Source organism: Brachionichthys hirsutus, chromosome 1 (assembly GCF_040956055.1).
Source record: "Brachionichthys hirsutus isolate HB-005 chromosome 1, CSIRO-AGI_Bhir_v1, whole genome shotgun sequence".
NCBI classification, from domain to species: domain Eukaryota; kingdom Metazoa; phylum Chordata; class Actinopteri; order Lophiiformes; family Brachionichthyidae; genus Brachionichthys; species Brachionichthys hirsutus.
The window spans coordinates 17802928-17819395 of NC_090897.1; the positions used below are offsets into that span (position 1 = coordinate 17802928).

At 44.2% G+C, this 16468-nt stretch overlaps 1 protein-coding gene across 1 annotated transcript in view; it reads right to left on the reverse strand.

Moving 5' to 3' along the window:
* The window catches only part of LOC137896482 (transmembrane channel-like protein 3), a 110701-nt gene that overhangs the window by 58417 nt on the left and 35816 nt on the right, over window positions 1–16468 (reverse strand). The window contains exons 3-5 of the mRNA XM_068741819.1: window positions 14537–14612; window positions 2236–2317; window positions 487–593 (exon numbers count right to left, since the gene is read on the reverse strand). Of these exons, the coding sequence (XP_068597920.1) occupies window positions 487–593; window positions 2236–2317; window positions 14537–14612 (265 nt within the window). The remainder of the gene's footprint in view (window positions 1–486; window positions 594–2235; window positions 2318–14536; window positions 14613–16468) is intronic.

Below are 16468 nucleotides of genomic sequence, written 5' to 3' on the forward strand. Positions count from 1 at the left end.
CCGCTTAATCCGTTATCGGGTCGCGGGCCAAGCTGGAGCCAATCCCAGCAGTCAGTGGGCGAGAGGCGGGGGACACCCTGGACAAGCCGCCGGTTCATCGCTGGGCACTGCCATTATCATATTGTTATTATTCACATATTATTGACAAATATTTCATCTTCGTTTATCTAGTTGGAAAGAACTGTAATCATGTAATCCTGTGTGTTGTAATATATACTTTGTGAGAATTGCAGAAGCAACCGGAGTTGTCTTTGTTTTTTGTATTTAGTCATTACTGTTACATGCAGCACGACTTCAACGAGAAACATTCCTCGACTGGGAACCCTCACTGACAATGATTCTGATTCTTCACATGTTTTTTAAAGTCACACTTTACTTTGAAGCTCCAGAAATTGCAAATGTCTAAAATCTCACTAGATAGTGAATCACACGAAATATGGCATGATATAAAAGCATTTGTATAGACGCTGCTGGAAACCTGCTGACCTCTGGTAGAACGATGAAGGCGCCAGTCATAACGGTTAGGACTATGTTGATACCAAATAACCAGCGGAGGAAGATGAAGTATGAAGCCACACCTGACCCAAAGTGACCTCAACAAAAGAGAAGAAGAGAGAAACATTGACATTGCTTTACACACACACACACACACATCTCGGTTCTCGAACAACTCGGTATTCAAACACACGAGTAGAGCCGAGGCGAAATGAACATGAAGGCGGAGTCTACCAGAGCAGGTTCAGTTTGAGTCGGCCTGTCATAGGAGACTGTTTACATTTTTCACTTCGCATTCATGTTTTTTTGCTTTCTTCCCTTTAGCGTTTAGCCATGGATCCAAGGCAGCAGTAATACTACTGCAAAAGAAAAGAGGAAAGTGATGAATTGAAGGACATAATTGCCAGTAGCTGCCTTTGGGAAGAAAGCAAAAAAACATGCACACGCCACAAATAATTTATGACTCAAACAGAACCTACCCAGTTAGATTCTGCCTTTGTTCTAAATACTATATACTTTTTACTGATTTGTCCCTTGGAGGGCAATTTGGTTGACAGCAGTTACACTTTCAACTGTAGTCTGCTGCTGGTTGCCGCGTGCGCATGCGCCCAGGCAACGTGTACAACGACAGTGTACACGTTGCCTGAGCTGGGAATCGAAACGCTAACCTCTCGATCATTGGATGATCAACCACCTATCACCCCTTGTGTCTTCGGGTCACCAGAAGTTGAGTAGATGAAAATCTGCTCTACTTCTGAGGCATTTTAAATTCTATTTTTTGGTCAAAAACCAAGTGTTAACTGTGTTTTAACGGAAATTTCAAAGTGATCAAGAATACAAGTTCTCCTCTGGATCATTGTCAAATTGTTCTTGGTATCTTTATACACCAATCATGAAAAGTAAAAATGAATCGCCGTTGATGTGTATTTTTAACTGATTTTTAATCCATAAATGGGGTTTTCAATGTTAAAATGTAATATTTTTTACTGACGTCATTCTGGATCATATCTAGAAGACATTTTGCATGATCGTTCATCCCTTTTGCATGATCGGATCCCTTTATGACTCTGATTTTTGGTGAGTGAAATGAATGCATTTATATATAAGATATATTTTTTTGTAAAGCTTCCATTATAAGTAAACCAAAAAGTCTATATATTTTTTATCCAGATTACTCTCAAAACGAAATTTGATCTAAATTAGATCAAGATACATCTTCAGATTTTTTTTCCATCAAGATCCATGCAGCAGTTTTTCCATAATCCTCCTAACAGTCAGGCAAACAGTGTCAAAAACATAACCTCCTTATCAGAGGTGCTCCGATGTGGAATTGACTCAGCTATAAGGCGATGCTTGTTAGAAATTTCTATTTCTATTATTAAATACAAAGTTGGCCGAAATGCAAGTGGAGCCCCATTGTTCGAAAAATCTCAATAATAGCCGCAATCCGTATCCAATCCGGATGTAATTTGGTGGTGAGATAGAGAACCCCACCGTACACGATTGTCTCAAATTCCATAAACATCGGTCAATAATCAACATTGAGGAACAAATTTGACTGCAATATTAACGAAAAATTTAAAGTGATCCAGAATCTCTTCTGGATCATCTCCAAACTGGATTAATCGGTTTCTGGTAACATTCTCAATATTTTCTGAAACTTTCATCAAGATTGGTCTGTACATTTTGGAGTTATCTCACTAACAGCCAGACAGAAACACAGGTAAAAAGATGACTCACTTTCAATTTTTTTGATTCTTACTTCCCATGGAATGAACAGTACGAGAGTGTTGTAGAGCAGACGGGAAACTTTCTTCAGCAGCTGTAGGACAACAGAAGACAACAAACCAGAAAATAGGGTGACAGAAACTCTTCTCAGCCCTCAGCTCCTGCCAGATTGTTGCCATTCATCCTTCTTTCCAACATTCCTCTTTCCTGCCTGACTCTCTTGTATTGATTCTGCCTGATCCCTTGACTCTGCTTTTTGTACACCCCTCATCTGATTTGTTCGCCTGTTTTAACTGACAACCTGCAGCCTCATGTATCAATCCTGCGTACGCACAAAAAGCTGCTGTACGTACATTCTCACGGCAAAGTTCAGATGTATCAAGAATGAAATGACCGTGGAAATGTGCGGTACCTCACGTCAAATTCATGGCTGGCATACGCACGCTTCTCCAGTGAGCCAAACCGCCCTTCTGCTGCCAGGAAGAACAGCGAAAACAATTAGGACAAAGAACCGCCAAGATGGTACATCCAATAGCACAGTTGGTACAGATCCAAATCTGCCAGAGGATCGCGAGTTGCCAACTTGTCCTTGATATTTTCTGCCAGTCCATGGTAGAAGGCGTCGCATAGCGCATCTGGATTCCAAGAGCTGTCAGCATCCAGAGTGCGGAAGTGAATGGCGTTATGGATCACCCTGCTTGCAAAACTGTCATTAGACTCCGTGCAGGCTCTCTTCCAGGTTTGATGGGGTCAAATATTTTACGCATTTCTTCAGAGAATTGGGAAACGGAGGAACAATGCTTTTCCCATTCTGCCATTGCCCAGTCCCGCACTCTCCCCGTTAGGAGAGAGGCAATGTAAGCTATGCGGACCGCTCCGATGGGAAGGCAGAGGGTTGTTGCTCAAAAATATATGAACGTTGGATGAGGAACGGGCAACAGGTTCCCGGAGCATCATTCAAGAGGAGGCAGGTGAACCTCCGGGTGGGATTGTTCCATACGGCTGGGCTGGCTCCCCTTAATCCTCTGCAGCTGTTCGTGGAAAGAGGCTACAGAACAGTACTGACGGACTCCCCATGACCATAGCTCATCAGCCGGCTGCGCCAGCTGCCAATAATGACGAAGAAACAGGTTGAACAGGCTGGGTTCATGTTTTGGCCACATTTGTCTCTCACAGACAAAGGCAGGTAAGAACCCAAATGTACGACAGTGACGCACGCTTCGTTGAGTCTTCCCCTGATTGCCTTGCTCCCTTGTTGGCCATTAAACCAGCTCAACCTATCTCCTGTTTAGAGTGTCCAGTTCGGCCCAGTCACCCTGACAGACAGAAGAGGGGAAATCCAATAACTGAGCTTTATTCTGAGAAACCAGGTAGTCAGTCCAAAACAGCAGACAAATCCAGATGGGGGCAGGCAATAAGTTCCAGAAATCAGGCAGAGTTCACAAACCGGGTAATTAGAACGAACAGGCAGACAGATCCAAAGGAGCAGGGAAAGAAACAGAATCCAAGAATCAGGCGGGGTCGAAACACGGGAGGTCAATTTGGAATGCTGGAGAGTAGGAATCATCACTAAACAATCTGGCAGATGAGTGTGGTAGGTTCAGAGCCTAACTAGTGTGAGGACTGATGAGGGATAAGTTGCAGGTGATTGCGGAAACAAAGGTGACAGGAATGAACTGATTGCAGAGGAAGGATCTGGAAGACAGGAGAAGTTAGTGTGTGGAAAAAACAGGCCTGCCTCAAGCTGTGAAATATATCTGGTGCGTAATAACTGAATAATGTAGTTTCCCTTATTTCTTATGGGAAATATATTTTCGGTTTTCCAACAATATTACGGAAGGAATTATGTTCGAGAACCGAGGTTCCACTGTATCTCGGAATGCCGGAATGCTTGTATGTCAAAGCACTCATATTACTGTATGTAGTTTTGGTTGCAGTGCTTCATTTTGCAGCACATATGAGGTATTTTGAAGTTTGAGTGTGTGTTTTTGTGAATTGTGTTTAAGTATTTGGTTAAAATTAGCCTAGTATAATGTATTATCATATTGTCATTATGATATCATCCATCCATCCATTCATTTTCTTCCGCTTTTCCACTTTGCGGGTCACGTAACTTGCTGGAGCCTATCCCAGTTTGTGGGAGACAGGGTGCACCCGGAATGCATTGCCAGGACATCGCTAGGCCACATAGTGACAGGCAGCCACACACACACTCATATATATACATACATACATATATTTCCGTGCTTATTTTATTAGATCTCAGTGCAGCCTTTGACACAATAGATCATCTGATTCTGTTACAGAGGCTGGAACAATCTGTTGGTGTTAGAGGATCCAGAACCACTGAGCAGGTTTGTCAGCAGACTGCAGAGCTCTGGCAGGTCCACCCGGGCAGCCTCAGGTGGGGACTGTAAGGTGCCCCCCCGAAAAACATCTTTCGCACAATCCGCTCTCTCTGTGAAAGGTGCTAGTCTGTGGAATCTGCTCCCTGTCCGCCTAAAATCTATGGCACAATTGGTCTCCTTCAAAAAAGAAACGAAATCTTGGATGTGCAAGCAGCAGCACTGTACCCATGTTTAAATGTGTACATAGTTTTATCTCTAACATTTCTTTTTTATTACTGTCTTGTTTTATTCTTAATTGTTTTAGTTCTGTGATAAAAACATGCATAGATGACTTTTTAAAACAATTTTCCTTCCTTTCCATGTTTTTATGAATATCTGTGTTGGAAGCCCATCTATGGACAGGTGCTGCAAATTAGCTTCAGCTATAAGCGCTATAATGCAAGCATCAGATACTTGTGCTACATGTGTCTATGTTTTGTCTTTGTCCATATTCAAATAAACCAGAAATAAATAAATAATCTGCATTGAACTGGTTTAGATCATATTTATCTGATAGATTCCAGTTTGTACGTGTTCATGATAAATCTTCTAAAATATGGAGTTCCACAGGGTTCAGTGCTTGGGCCTGTTCTGTTCACGCTGTATATGCTTCCCTTAGGTAACATTATTATAAACATAGCATAAATTTCCACTGCTATGCAGACGATACTCAATTATACGTGTCCGTTCAGCCAGACAAAGCCGATCAGTTGGTTAGACTTCAGACGCGCCTTAAGGACATTAACTCCTGGATGACCGAGAACTTCCTGTTATTAAATCTAAATAAAACTGAGGTACTGGTTCTTGGGCCAAACTACTACTAAACTGTACTTTCAGCTTGTCCCGTGAGGGCTTGTCACAGCAAATCAATGTTCTCCTGTCCTTTGCATTGTCCTCCCCAACACCAGCAACTCTCATGTCTTCCCTCACCACATCCATGTATCTTCTCCTGGGTATACCTCTACCCCTGTTCAATCCTTAACATCCTCCTACCAATATAGTCCCTGTCTCTCCTCTGGGCATGCCCAAACAATTAATGTTTGGCCACTCTGACCTTATCTCCAAAACGTCTCAACTTCACCGTCCCTCTTATTGTCTCATTTCTAATCCTGTCCAACCTGGTCACTCCCAAGGAGAACCTCAGCATCTTCATCTCCGCCACTTCTAGCTCCGCCTCCTGTCTTTTTGCTCAGAGCCACTGTCTCTAAGCCAGTGGTTCTTAACCGGGGTTCGGTGAGCCGGTCTCAGGGGTTCGGCGGAGCCTCCGCCGTGGAGGTCGAGACGCACCCGACTCATCGTGCCAATTCGTGATGACACGCGCCACTTGGCCGTCAGTGGCTGCAGATGATCACGTTATATTACTTGGAATTTAATGCGCTCAGTATTCAACGCCTGTCTTGGTCATACGTCATGTGATTTTAATCCAGACTAACTATGTCGAGCAAAAAAAGAAAGTGGTAGGATGAATATGTTAACCCTTTCCGGTTCTGGTCTCGGGACCGTGTTTGTTTACACTGATTGGCCGGGATGTAATTTCTAGTGAGTTCATGCACTGTGTTAGTTTTGTTCTTTGAAGACGCTGATGTTCATGCACGGTTCATTTTGTGCACCATTAAAAAATCATAGACCTGTCTTGAATCTGAAAAAAACCCATATATTTTTTGGACGAAAGAAGGGTTCGGTGAATGTGCATATAAAACTGGTGGTGTTCGGTACCTCCAACAAGGTTAAGAACCACCTCTCTGAGCCGTCCATCATGGCTGGCCTCACCACTGTCTTGTAGACCTTTCCCTTCATCCTCGCTGACACTCTCCTATCAAAGAGCACACCTGGTACTTTCCTCCACCCGTTCCAGCCTGCCTGCACACAATTCTTCACTTCCTTTCCACATTATTATATAATAATAATAATAATAAACTTTATTAATATAGCACTTTTTTAGAAATAAAATTCGCAAAGTGCTTTTACAGATAATAACAAATCATACAAACAAAAAATACATACATAAACAAACATTAATCAATGTAAAATGGGTGTTTAAAAGCAACAGTGGTGTCAGGGCACAAGTGATGAGACTAGGTACCCAGCAATAATCATAAAATAATAAAACAATGTTAAATAAATATAAAAATAAATACATTTAAAAATTTTAATTAAAATAAATGAAAAGTAATTAAAACAGAGGACTCCATCAATTAAAAGCCAGTCTACCGTATTTTCACACCCATAGGACGCGCCTAAAAGTCTTAGATTTTTTTCAAAATGTGCAGCGCGTCCATCGGTCCGTGCGGCCTATTTGTTGTTGTAAGGCGGACTCAGTCAGGCGCCTCGCGGAGTGATACGTGCCGATGCGCTTCACCATAGTAAACTATTATGGCGTGCTGATGAAGCGGCTGCCGGAACACGGGAATAGAGCAGCGGAGAGAGAATCCAGCATTAATGAATCAATGGAGGAAGAGGAGGAAGCAAGAAGAAGACCTGCAGCAACTCGGCTCCTGCGATCGGCAACTCCGTGCGCGGCGATCTCACCAATACGGTCTAAACCGGAGTGAAGCTAGCTAACGGGCTAACTAGCAAACTAGTTTATCATCGTCATCCCCGGTGGATTAACCAAATAACTCCAACCGTTCAACGTTAAACTGCGAGCTGCGTGGGAGCGCTGGACGACAGAAGGAGAACACAGTTCCACTCAGAGTGGAAGGCAGCGCAGCGCCACAGTTTGTGAATGGAGTGTAGATGCTAGGGCTAACTGTCTGCTAGCATTGTTGTTCGAGCCTTCGGCACGCACGGCACAGAAAGAGACTCTGACAGTGAAGAAAGAGGCCGGCATGTTTGACGGAGATCTAGCGCAGCTGTTCACTACAGAAACAGAGGATGAGGTCTTTGATGGGTTTGATTAATGACTCTGTTTTGCTCCGGCTCTATTTTTCAAAACGCGCACTAGTATGCTTGTTTGATTGATGACGATTAAAGATGCGAGTACCAAACTCAGTTTTGCTCCTGCTCTATTTTGCGCAGCTATCATGCCGGCGCCTTTTGGCCCCCCCGCGGGGGGGGGGGGGCCTCATATAAAGACAATAAATCAAAAGTATAAGTTGGGCCCAGACCCATAAGAGCTTTAAAAGCGATCAGTAAAATCTTAAAATCAATTCTAAATTGGACTGGCAGCCAGTGCAGCAAAGCAAGGACTGGGGTGATGTGATGGCGTCTGTTAAAACCAGTAAGAAGCCGAGCTGCTGCGTTCTGCGCTAGTTGGAGGCGGGACAGTGATTTGCTGTTTGTGCCAGACAGGAGAGAATTGCAGTATCGAGTCTTGAGAAGATGAGTTTGTGGATTACTTTCTCCAGGTCTGACTGTTGTAGCGTGTGCTTTACTTTTGTAATTAATCGGAGGTGAAAGAAGCATGATCGAACTGTAGAATTGATGTGTGAGGTGAAGTCCAGATTGTAATCAAATATAACTCCCAGGTTCTTTGCAGTGGGTTTGAGGTTATGTGATAGCGGACCAAGTACTGAAGGACAGAAGGGATCAGGGGGGTTAAATAGAATGATTTCTGATTTGGAGTTATTTAATTGAAGAAAGTTATGTGCCATCCAACAGTTAACATCGTCTAGACAGTTAAAAACAGCAGCTAGGCTTGCTTTAGAGGAAACAAAGTTATCTATGGTGACTGCAAAAGTTCTTTTAAAAAGATATGATTCGAACCAGCTTAGTGCCTCGTCCGTGATCCCAACCCATGTTTTTAAACGATCAATTAAAATCACATGGTCCACTGTGTCAAAAGCTGCGCTTAAATCCAAAAGAATTAAGACAGCACTGCCCCCCCTGTCAACAGCTAAAAGAAGATCGTTTGATACTTTGAGAAGTGCCGTTTCAGTACTGTGCCGTGCTCTAAAACCAGACTGAAACTCTTCAAATATATTATTATGACACATAAAATCTAAAAGCTGCGTTAAAATCACTTTTTCTAAAATTTTCGATAAGAAAGAAAGCTTTGATATGGGCCTAAAATTGCTTAAAACATTATTGTCAAGGTTCGGTTTCTTAAGAAGAGGTTGGACCACAGCATGTTTAAAAACTGAAGGGAAAACACCTTCTTCCAGGGAGCAATTAGTAATTGTTAAAATGCTGGGTCCAACAGTGTTAATAACCTCTTTTAAAACTTAGTGGGAATCGAATCAATGCTGCAGGTTGCAGCTTTCATGCCTGCAATGATTTCAGTTAAAAAAGACAGTGAAACCGGTTCAAAGTTACTAAAAAAACTGTTGATGTTACTGAAAGTATCTAAAACACGCGTTGGGGGGGGGGGGGGGGGATTTGTTCCCGAATGTCCTTGACTTTGTTCTCAAAAAAGTTTAAAAAGTCTTCACACAGCTCTGAGGATGGGTTAATAAAATGACAGGAGGGGGGGCGTGTGACTGAATTTAAAACTTTAAAAAGAGCTCTGGGATTGTTGCTATGTGTTGAGATCAGGTTAGAATAAAACAATGCTCTTGCTTCTTTAACTGATGTCTGGTACAGTGGTACCTCTACTTACGAATTTAATCCGTTCTGGGAGTAGCTTCGTAACGTGAAAACGTTGTAAGTAGAGACGCATTTTGAATGTAAATGCACTAATCCGTTCCAAGCCCCGCAAAAGTATTGTAACGGTTCATGTTTTAGGAGTGTTCATCATTCCTACGCTGCAGAGAGTCCGCAAAGGCATCCAGGGAGGAGGGGCGGTGTGTGTGTGTGGGTGCCGCGAGGAGGAGGAGGAGAACGGGAGAGCTGCGTAGCTCCCGCAGCTCTCTCGTTCTCCTCCTCCTCCTCGCGGCACCCCCACACACAGAGAGTTACCCGTCGTGTGCTTATTCCAGCGTCCGACGGACGCTACATTATGATATTTTTTTTAAATATTAATCTACCTGTTAGCTGTTACTTTTTGTCCTCTTTGTTTACTGGTCCTTTGCGGTGTTTTCTGCCTCGCGTTTCTTGAAAAACTGATCCGATGACGTCTGCTTTTGCCGGCTTTTGACAATCCGTCGGAAATGTGCGAGGCAGACATCATCATAATGAGCAATAGCCCGACTTGTCAACACTTTTTCCGGGTGACACGAGGGGGACACGAATAGCGTGCTGGGATACACGCATACGCAACGGGTTGCCAGGCAGATTTTAGGCGATAGCCAATGGCAGAGCAGCTACGAGCAGCTATTTTTGACTTCGTAGCCTGAAACGCCTCCGTAACGAGAGGCAATATTTTCCCATTCAGATACTTCGTAACCTGAAACTTTCGGATGTAGGGACATTCGTAAGCTGAGGTACTACTGTATGTTTTTAAAGCTTCTTTCCATATTTCATAAAACACATGTAGACCAGATTTTTTCCATTTACGTTCTTTCCTCCTGTAGTCTCTCTTTAGTTCATTTAGGGCCTCATTTAGCCAGGGTTGTGGTGCTCTGTTTTTCTTATTGGTCTTGTATGGGGCGACAGAGTCCAAAATATCCTCACAAGTAGTGTTAAAAAGAGAGACCAGCTCCTCTGTGTTAAAAGGTGGAGTAAAAGCAGTTAATGAAGCAGCAGTAAAACGCTCAACAAACTTGGTACTTGACAAAGAGTTAAAAACCCGACGGCACACGGGTGCGCTGTGATTAAAAGACTGAGGGGATAAAATCGCACTGAATAAAATGGCCTTATGGAGTCTTAGGAGTGACCCCACTGTGCAGGACTAAATCCAAGGTATGACCTTTGGTGTGTGTCGGAGCTTGGACTGCCTGAGAGAGACCAAGAGAGTCAATCGTTTTAATAAAATCATTGACAAGGGGGTGAGTGGGACAACAAACATGTATGTTAAAATCTCCTAAAATAAGAATCCGGTCATGCTTTGTTATAAAATATGATACCAGCTCATTATTGCCAAAAACATCTCAGAAACGTTTGTTCTCGTGTTGTAGTTGAACTAGATGGCGTCTCAGTGTCCACCAGCACCACGTCCAAGAATCTGGGGGTAATCTTTGATCAGGACCTGTCCTTTCAGTCCCAGATAAAGCACGTTTCAAGGACTGCGTTCTTTCACCTTCGGAATATTTCAAAAGTCAGGCACCTACTAACCCGAAAAGATGCAGAACAAATAGTCCATGCTTTTGTGACTTCCAGACTGGACTACTGCAACTCCTTACTGTCCGGCTGCCCAAAAAGGTCTATTAAACATCTCCAGCTAATCCAGAATGCAGCAGCTCGTGTTCTGACAGGAACCAGACTGAGAGAACACATTTCCCCTGTTCTGGCGTCTCTGCATTGGCTTCCTGTTAGGGAACGGATTGAATATAAAATCCTTCTACTCACTTTTAAAGCCCTCAACAGCCAGGCCGCGAGAGATCGTTTTTCCAATATCACCTGATGAACCATTGTCGGTGTCTGTGCTGTAATAAAGTGTGTGCCGCCTGCAGATCGCTCTTCAGACCTGAGCACGGTGTAGCTCTGTTCCTCTCTGCCGCTCACTCTTGTACTCGTACTTGTACTTGTACTCTTGCACTTCAAAATAAGAGCGCACACTTCAAAATAAATGTCACGCAACTGCGCTGCATTTACAGTGCGGCAGATTAAAAAAACGCATTTATTAAAAAACAAAACAAATAATTCCCCTAAACCAGTTCTTCATGCTTTGGCTTTTGCCTACTCTACACTTTGTGAGCGCTTCGGTTCCCTTTGAGGGGGGGTCATCCTCAGAGGCAGTTTGGGATCACAGCAAGACGAGGAGTGACAGTGATGGAGACGTTTTTGAGAAGAGAAAATGCAAATGCAGAACAGGACCCTGGACAAAATCCAGACCCAGATGAAGGCCCTGGTATGAGTGGTCGACCAAAGAATAAAGAAAAGACGGTGAGCTCGAGGCGATACAGCGAAAGCTATCTCTCATTTGGATTGACTTTCACCGGGGATGCAGCGGCACCGACTCCGCTGGGCTTGGTGTGTGGTGAGAAGCTATCCAATAACTCCACGGTGCCAAGCAAGCTCAAACGCCGTCTCCAAACGGAACACCCCGTTCAGAACAAGATGGACTATTCTGTACGCTCACGTACAAACAATGGGAAACAGGAAACTGTTTTTAGAGAAACCACAAAGGTAAAGGAGAGAGTCCTCAAAGCTAGCTACCTTTGTTAATCCTTTCCGGTTCTGCTCTCCGAACCTTGGTTGGGGGACACCGGGGAGATATCGTTCTCCAGGGCCGGGTTAACCTCCCGACTTCACATGGGGGAAGAAGGCTGAATTGCAGCAATACAGGACGCCAGACGTGCTGAATCGCTGAAGCTGCTTTATTCTTCTTGCACTCAAACAAGAACTCTTTTTCCTCCATTATCGCTCGCATACATCTATTCTCCTCGTTCTGTCTGTCGCCGCTCCGCGCTCTCTCTCTCTCTCTCTCTCGCTCCCTCGCTCCCGGGGGGAAGGGCGCACGCCCCATCTGGACACACACACACACACCCTCATGCACACACAGACACATCTCACAAAACATTGTTGCTGAACTTGTAGCTAAATCAGAAAGTCCCACACTGTGGCAGAAACATTAATACTGCAGCTTGTAAAGGTGAACGAGATGCTCGGCCCCGACGTGGCCAGAGAGATAGCTAAAGTGGAAGCGGAGCATAAAGTCTTGTTGCTCCACACGGAGGTCCGGTGGCTGGCCCGTGTGTACGAGCTACAAGAGGAACTTAAAGTTTTTCTGACAAACGAGAGGTCCGATTACTCAGAGCTGGCGTACCTGCTGATATATTTCATCATCTGAATGAACTGAACACTCGGATGCAAGGCCGAAATGAAAACCTGCTTACAAGCACCGATAAAAGCTGTGAGCTGTTGAGGAAGAGCTTCGTGTGTGTCTTTCTGCCATTACTGCAGGATATCCATTTTGTGTTCATCCAAACAGCCCCAGGTTTCACACTAAGTATAAATACATTAAAAAACTATATTATTAACTCTATATATTATAATAAAGGTCATCTAATATAATATGTACTGTGTTAGAGTGTCATTTTGTGTCATTTTGGTTGGTGGTGTGCATTTTGTAAATGTTAAATATGTGCCGCGGCTCAAAAAAGGTTGGGAAACACTGAGCTCATTATCCCGTATTGCCCCACTAGGACCCTGCGGTCCCAAAACGCTGGCCCGCTGTTGGTTCCAAGCGCAGACAGGGGGGCGGAGCTTTCAGTTATCAAGCTCCTTTATTGTGGAATCAGCTCCCTGATTGGTTCGTGAGACAGACACCATCTCTATGTTCAAGAGTAGATTAAAGACTTTCCTTTTTAACAAAGCTTATAACTAATCGATGCAGTAATCAGTATAATCAATCTGCTGTCATTAGGCAGCACTGGTGGCATAACATCATGACACACTGAGCTCCCCCCCCTTTATCTGGTTATTCATGTTATAAATATATGTCAGTAATCTCTCTCTCTTCCTGTAGTCTTGTTCTCTCTCTCCCTCTGTTTGTCCCTCTCTCTCTTTCAGGTCCTTCTGTCCGTGGTGCTGCAGAACCTGGACCTGTGTCCCTCACCACTGATGTCCAAATCGCTGGCATTAGAATTGATAGTTTTATATTGCAGCGACTTCCCTCTCCCCGGCCACTTCTTCCAGCTCTTCCGGGGGTTGGGGGGTCCCGAGGTGTTCCAAGGCCAGCCGAGAGACATAGTCTCTCCAGCGTGTCCCGGGTCTTCCCCTTGGTCTCCCGGTTGGACGCTAATCATATCATATCATATCAGAAAGCAGTTATACATTATAATAATGTTATGAGATCAATATGCACATTAAATTTGTCTCCTACAGTTGAAAACTGGTGACACTTCTGTATCACCAGTGTTACACTATGATTATTACATTTTTGATGCTGCTTATCTGTTCTGCTGATTTACAGTTAAAAATACAAGAGAGTCATAGTTGGGAGTCACGTCCTTGTTATCATATTTATAAATCAGTGTTGGTTCAACTTTGGTTCTTTAGTTTCTAAAAATAATAAGAACCCTTAAAGCAGGGGTCGGGAACCTTTTTGACTCAGAGAGCCATGAAAGCAAAATATTTGGACATTTATTTCAGTGAGAGCCATATAATATATTTTAAACGCGAATTCAACTAAATGTCAGTATAAGCGGTAAGCAGGTAATAAACTAGTATAATAAGCCTCTGAACGTTACGGACTAACGTGAGCGGACCCCAGAAAGCAGAGAACAGAGACGGTGCGATGGTTGAATTGATCATTTACACCTGGAGCTGCACACAGGACGAGGGGGGGCTGGAGCCCAACGTAATAATACACAGCCGAGAGAAAACCAAAAAGCAAGTGATGCCCTCTTGAAGCAAACGCAGGGCCCCATCTTTTTCACACGTTTATTCCAGAAGAAGGTCCCAGGTAAGAATACATTAAAATAGTAGTAATCTGGAATTAAGGTGGAGCCAAACAAAGTCCACTCTGCCACCGTGCACACAGCTGGCCACGCCCACCCCTAATGGCGGGATGACGGCCTACTTTTAAAGTGGCAGCCCAGGCTCAGGGCGGAGCCGTGGCAGCGTGCTTCCGCTCTGTGATTTTCACAATAAAATGCAACACAAGCTCTACTAACAGACGGCGACCGGCTGGTGCCGCAAAGAAAACGGAACATAAGATCCAGACAAAGTGAACAAGTTACTCACAACAAAAAACACGACACACGACCTGGGCGCGCAAACCAGCTGCGGTCAGCACGGGCAAGGCGAGTAAAAAAAAATAAATAAAAAATAAATGTTTTTTTTTTTTTTTTTTTAATCTGAGCGCGAGCCATATGCGATCATCAAAAGAGCCATATATGGCTCGCGAGCCATAGGTTCCCGACCCCTGCCTTAAAGCATCGCACATGTGGAAGATAGAATGAGTGCATGTTGAAGAGGACAGTGAGTGGTTTGTGTGTTCTCACATCAGCTCCGGCAGTCTGGTAGCCTCTGGTTCGGGTTAGCCGGCCCTCGTACCTCAGAACAATCTCTCTGGCCTGCCTGGGACAGAAATAGAGAGAGAAGCGCCCTGTAATGACACACGTCCTAAAACAAGCAGACTCTCTGCCTACTATGTGACTGCCAGTAACATCTATTACTGTTACTACATTTTTACTTTCGGTCAAACAAAAGAGTAGTGAGAGGAAGAGGAGGACAGAGAGCCATCATCTCTGATGAGATCCGGGCCACTTTGGGTGACCATGAGTGAGGCCACATGGACCAAGACAACAAGCACATGCTGTATAGTGTCGTTTCCTGTACAGGCCTGTTCTATATTCTTTCTACACATCAGTGTTTGCTATGATGTGTAGGCAAAACTATTCTGGAGAATATAGGTGTATTTTTGTCACTGCATATGTGTGTGTGTGTTTTTGGACTTGTGTTTAGAGTTCTGGGAACATGAGGTCTGCATCAGGAAACGTGTGTAGGCAACATTGAAAAACTGTAATGCAGCCTATAGGCAACTCGGCGCTCCATGTTTGGAAGGAGATGAGAGGAGTTCATCTTGCACCTCCAGCTTATACTTTAGTCACATTACGGTTTTATAATGCAACTTTTGTTCCTACTATCTCATGCAACTATACCTGGAGTATTCTACAATCTGCCTGCCAGTAGGTTACCAATCAGCAGACTGGTCACATTGTTGTATAGAGATCCTGATTTAATATCACTACGGGACGAGGGAATTCAGTTCACCTTGTGATAATGGGGGGGGGGGGGGGGGGGGGGGGGGGCTATGAGTCAATGAAGATAATCGCTGTACACTTTATAAAGCACCAATGGGAGTGCAGCTTTTCTAATGGTGGAAAGCTAATTGTTCTTTGATATTGAGGGCTGAGGCTACCTGGGTGAAATCAGGATGTGTGAAATATGAGCTGCTATTACAGTGGGCGTAATCACACACATCCAGCCTGAGATTAAGGAGGGTGTAAAAACGCAGACTTGCATCCCATCCCAAATGACGGTAATAAAATGTCGACAGCAATAACAAACTGCCCGTATAAAACCGGTTATCCACGGCACAGTCAGCACCTCTAAAAACTATCGGTCTCTCCTGGGCTCAGCATCGGCTGCTTTAATTACATTCAATCAAGGTTCATGTCACAGAATGTCGATCTGCACTTCTTCTAGTTTCATCTATTTATATTAATGTAATTTCTATCTATGTATCATTTTGCAAACAATCAGTGTTCCAAATGTCATGTGAGTAATAAAATTCACCATCCTTGGGAATGACTGGCCGATTCACATACTATAATACAAATCGGCTATATGATACATACCAGTCATACTGTTGCGTCCCGGAGGGCTAAAGATCAGAGACGACCCCAAAAATGCGGAGACAGAGCCAGGAAACAGAACAGAGTCTTTAATCGCTCTTAAACAAAAAACACTCCGTCTAAAACGGTACTGAGGGGTGGACGGGCTGGAACGTCCAGTAAGAAAAAACACAAAATCGCAGCCAAACGAAAGTGCAAAAAACAATGGCTGAGCAGGTAACTAATCTAACAAACAATACCTGTGGCTGAGCTGACCTGTGAAACCTGGGACACGAACTGAGGGCCTCGGTCGGAGACAATGTCCATCGGAATCCCATGGAGTATGCAGACGTGTTGGGTGAGAAGTTCGGCCGTCTCCAAAGCGGAAGGGAGCTTGGGAAGAGGGATGGAAGAGTGTGCCGCCTTCGAGAAGCGGTCCACAATGGTCAGAATGACCGTACTGGTGACGAAGTCCATGGCGATGCCAGACCAAGGGCGATGAGGTACAGGCAGTGGACGGAATAAACCAGCGGGTGCCCGGTGGGAAGCCTTGTTGCGGGCACAAACGGAGCAGGCCAAGACAAACTTGGCAGTCAT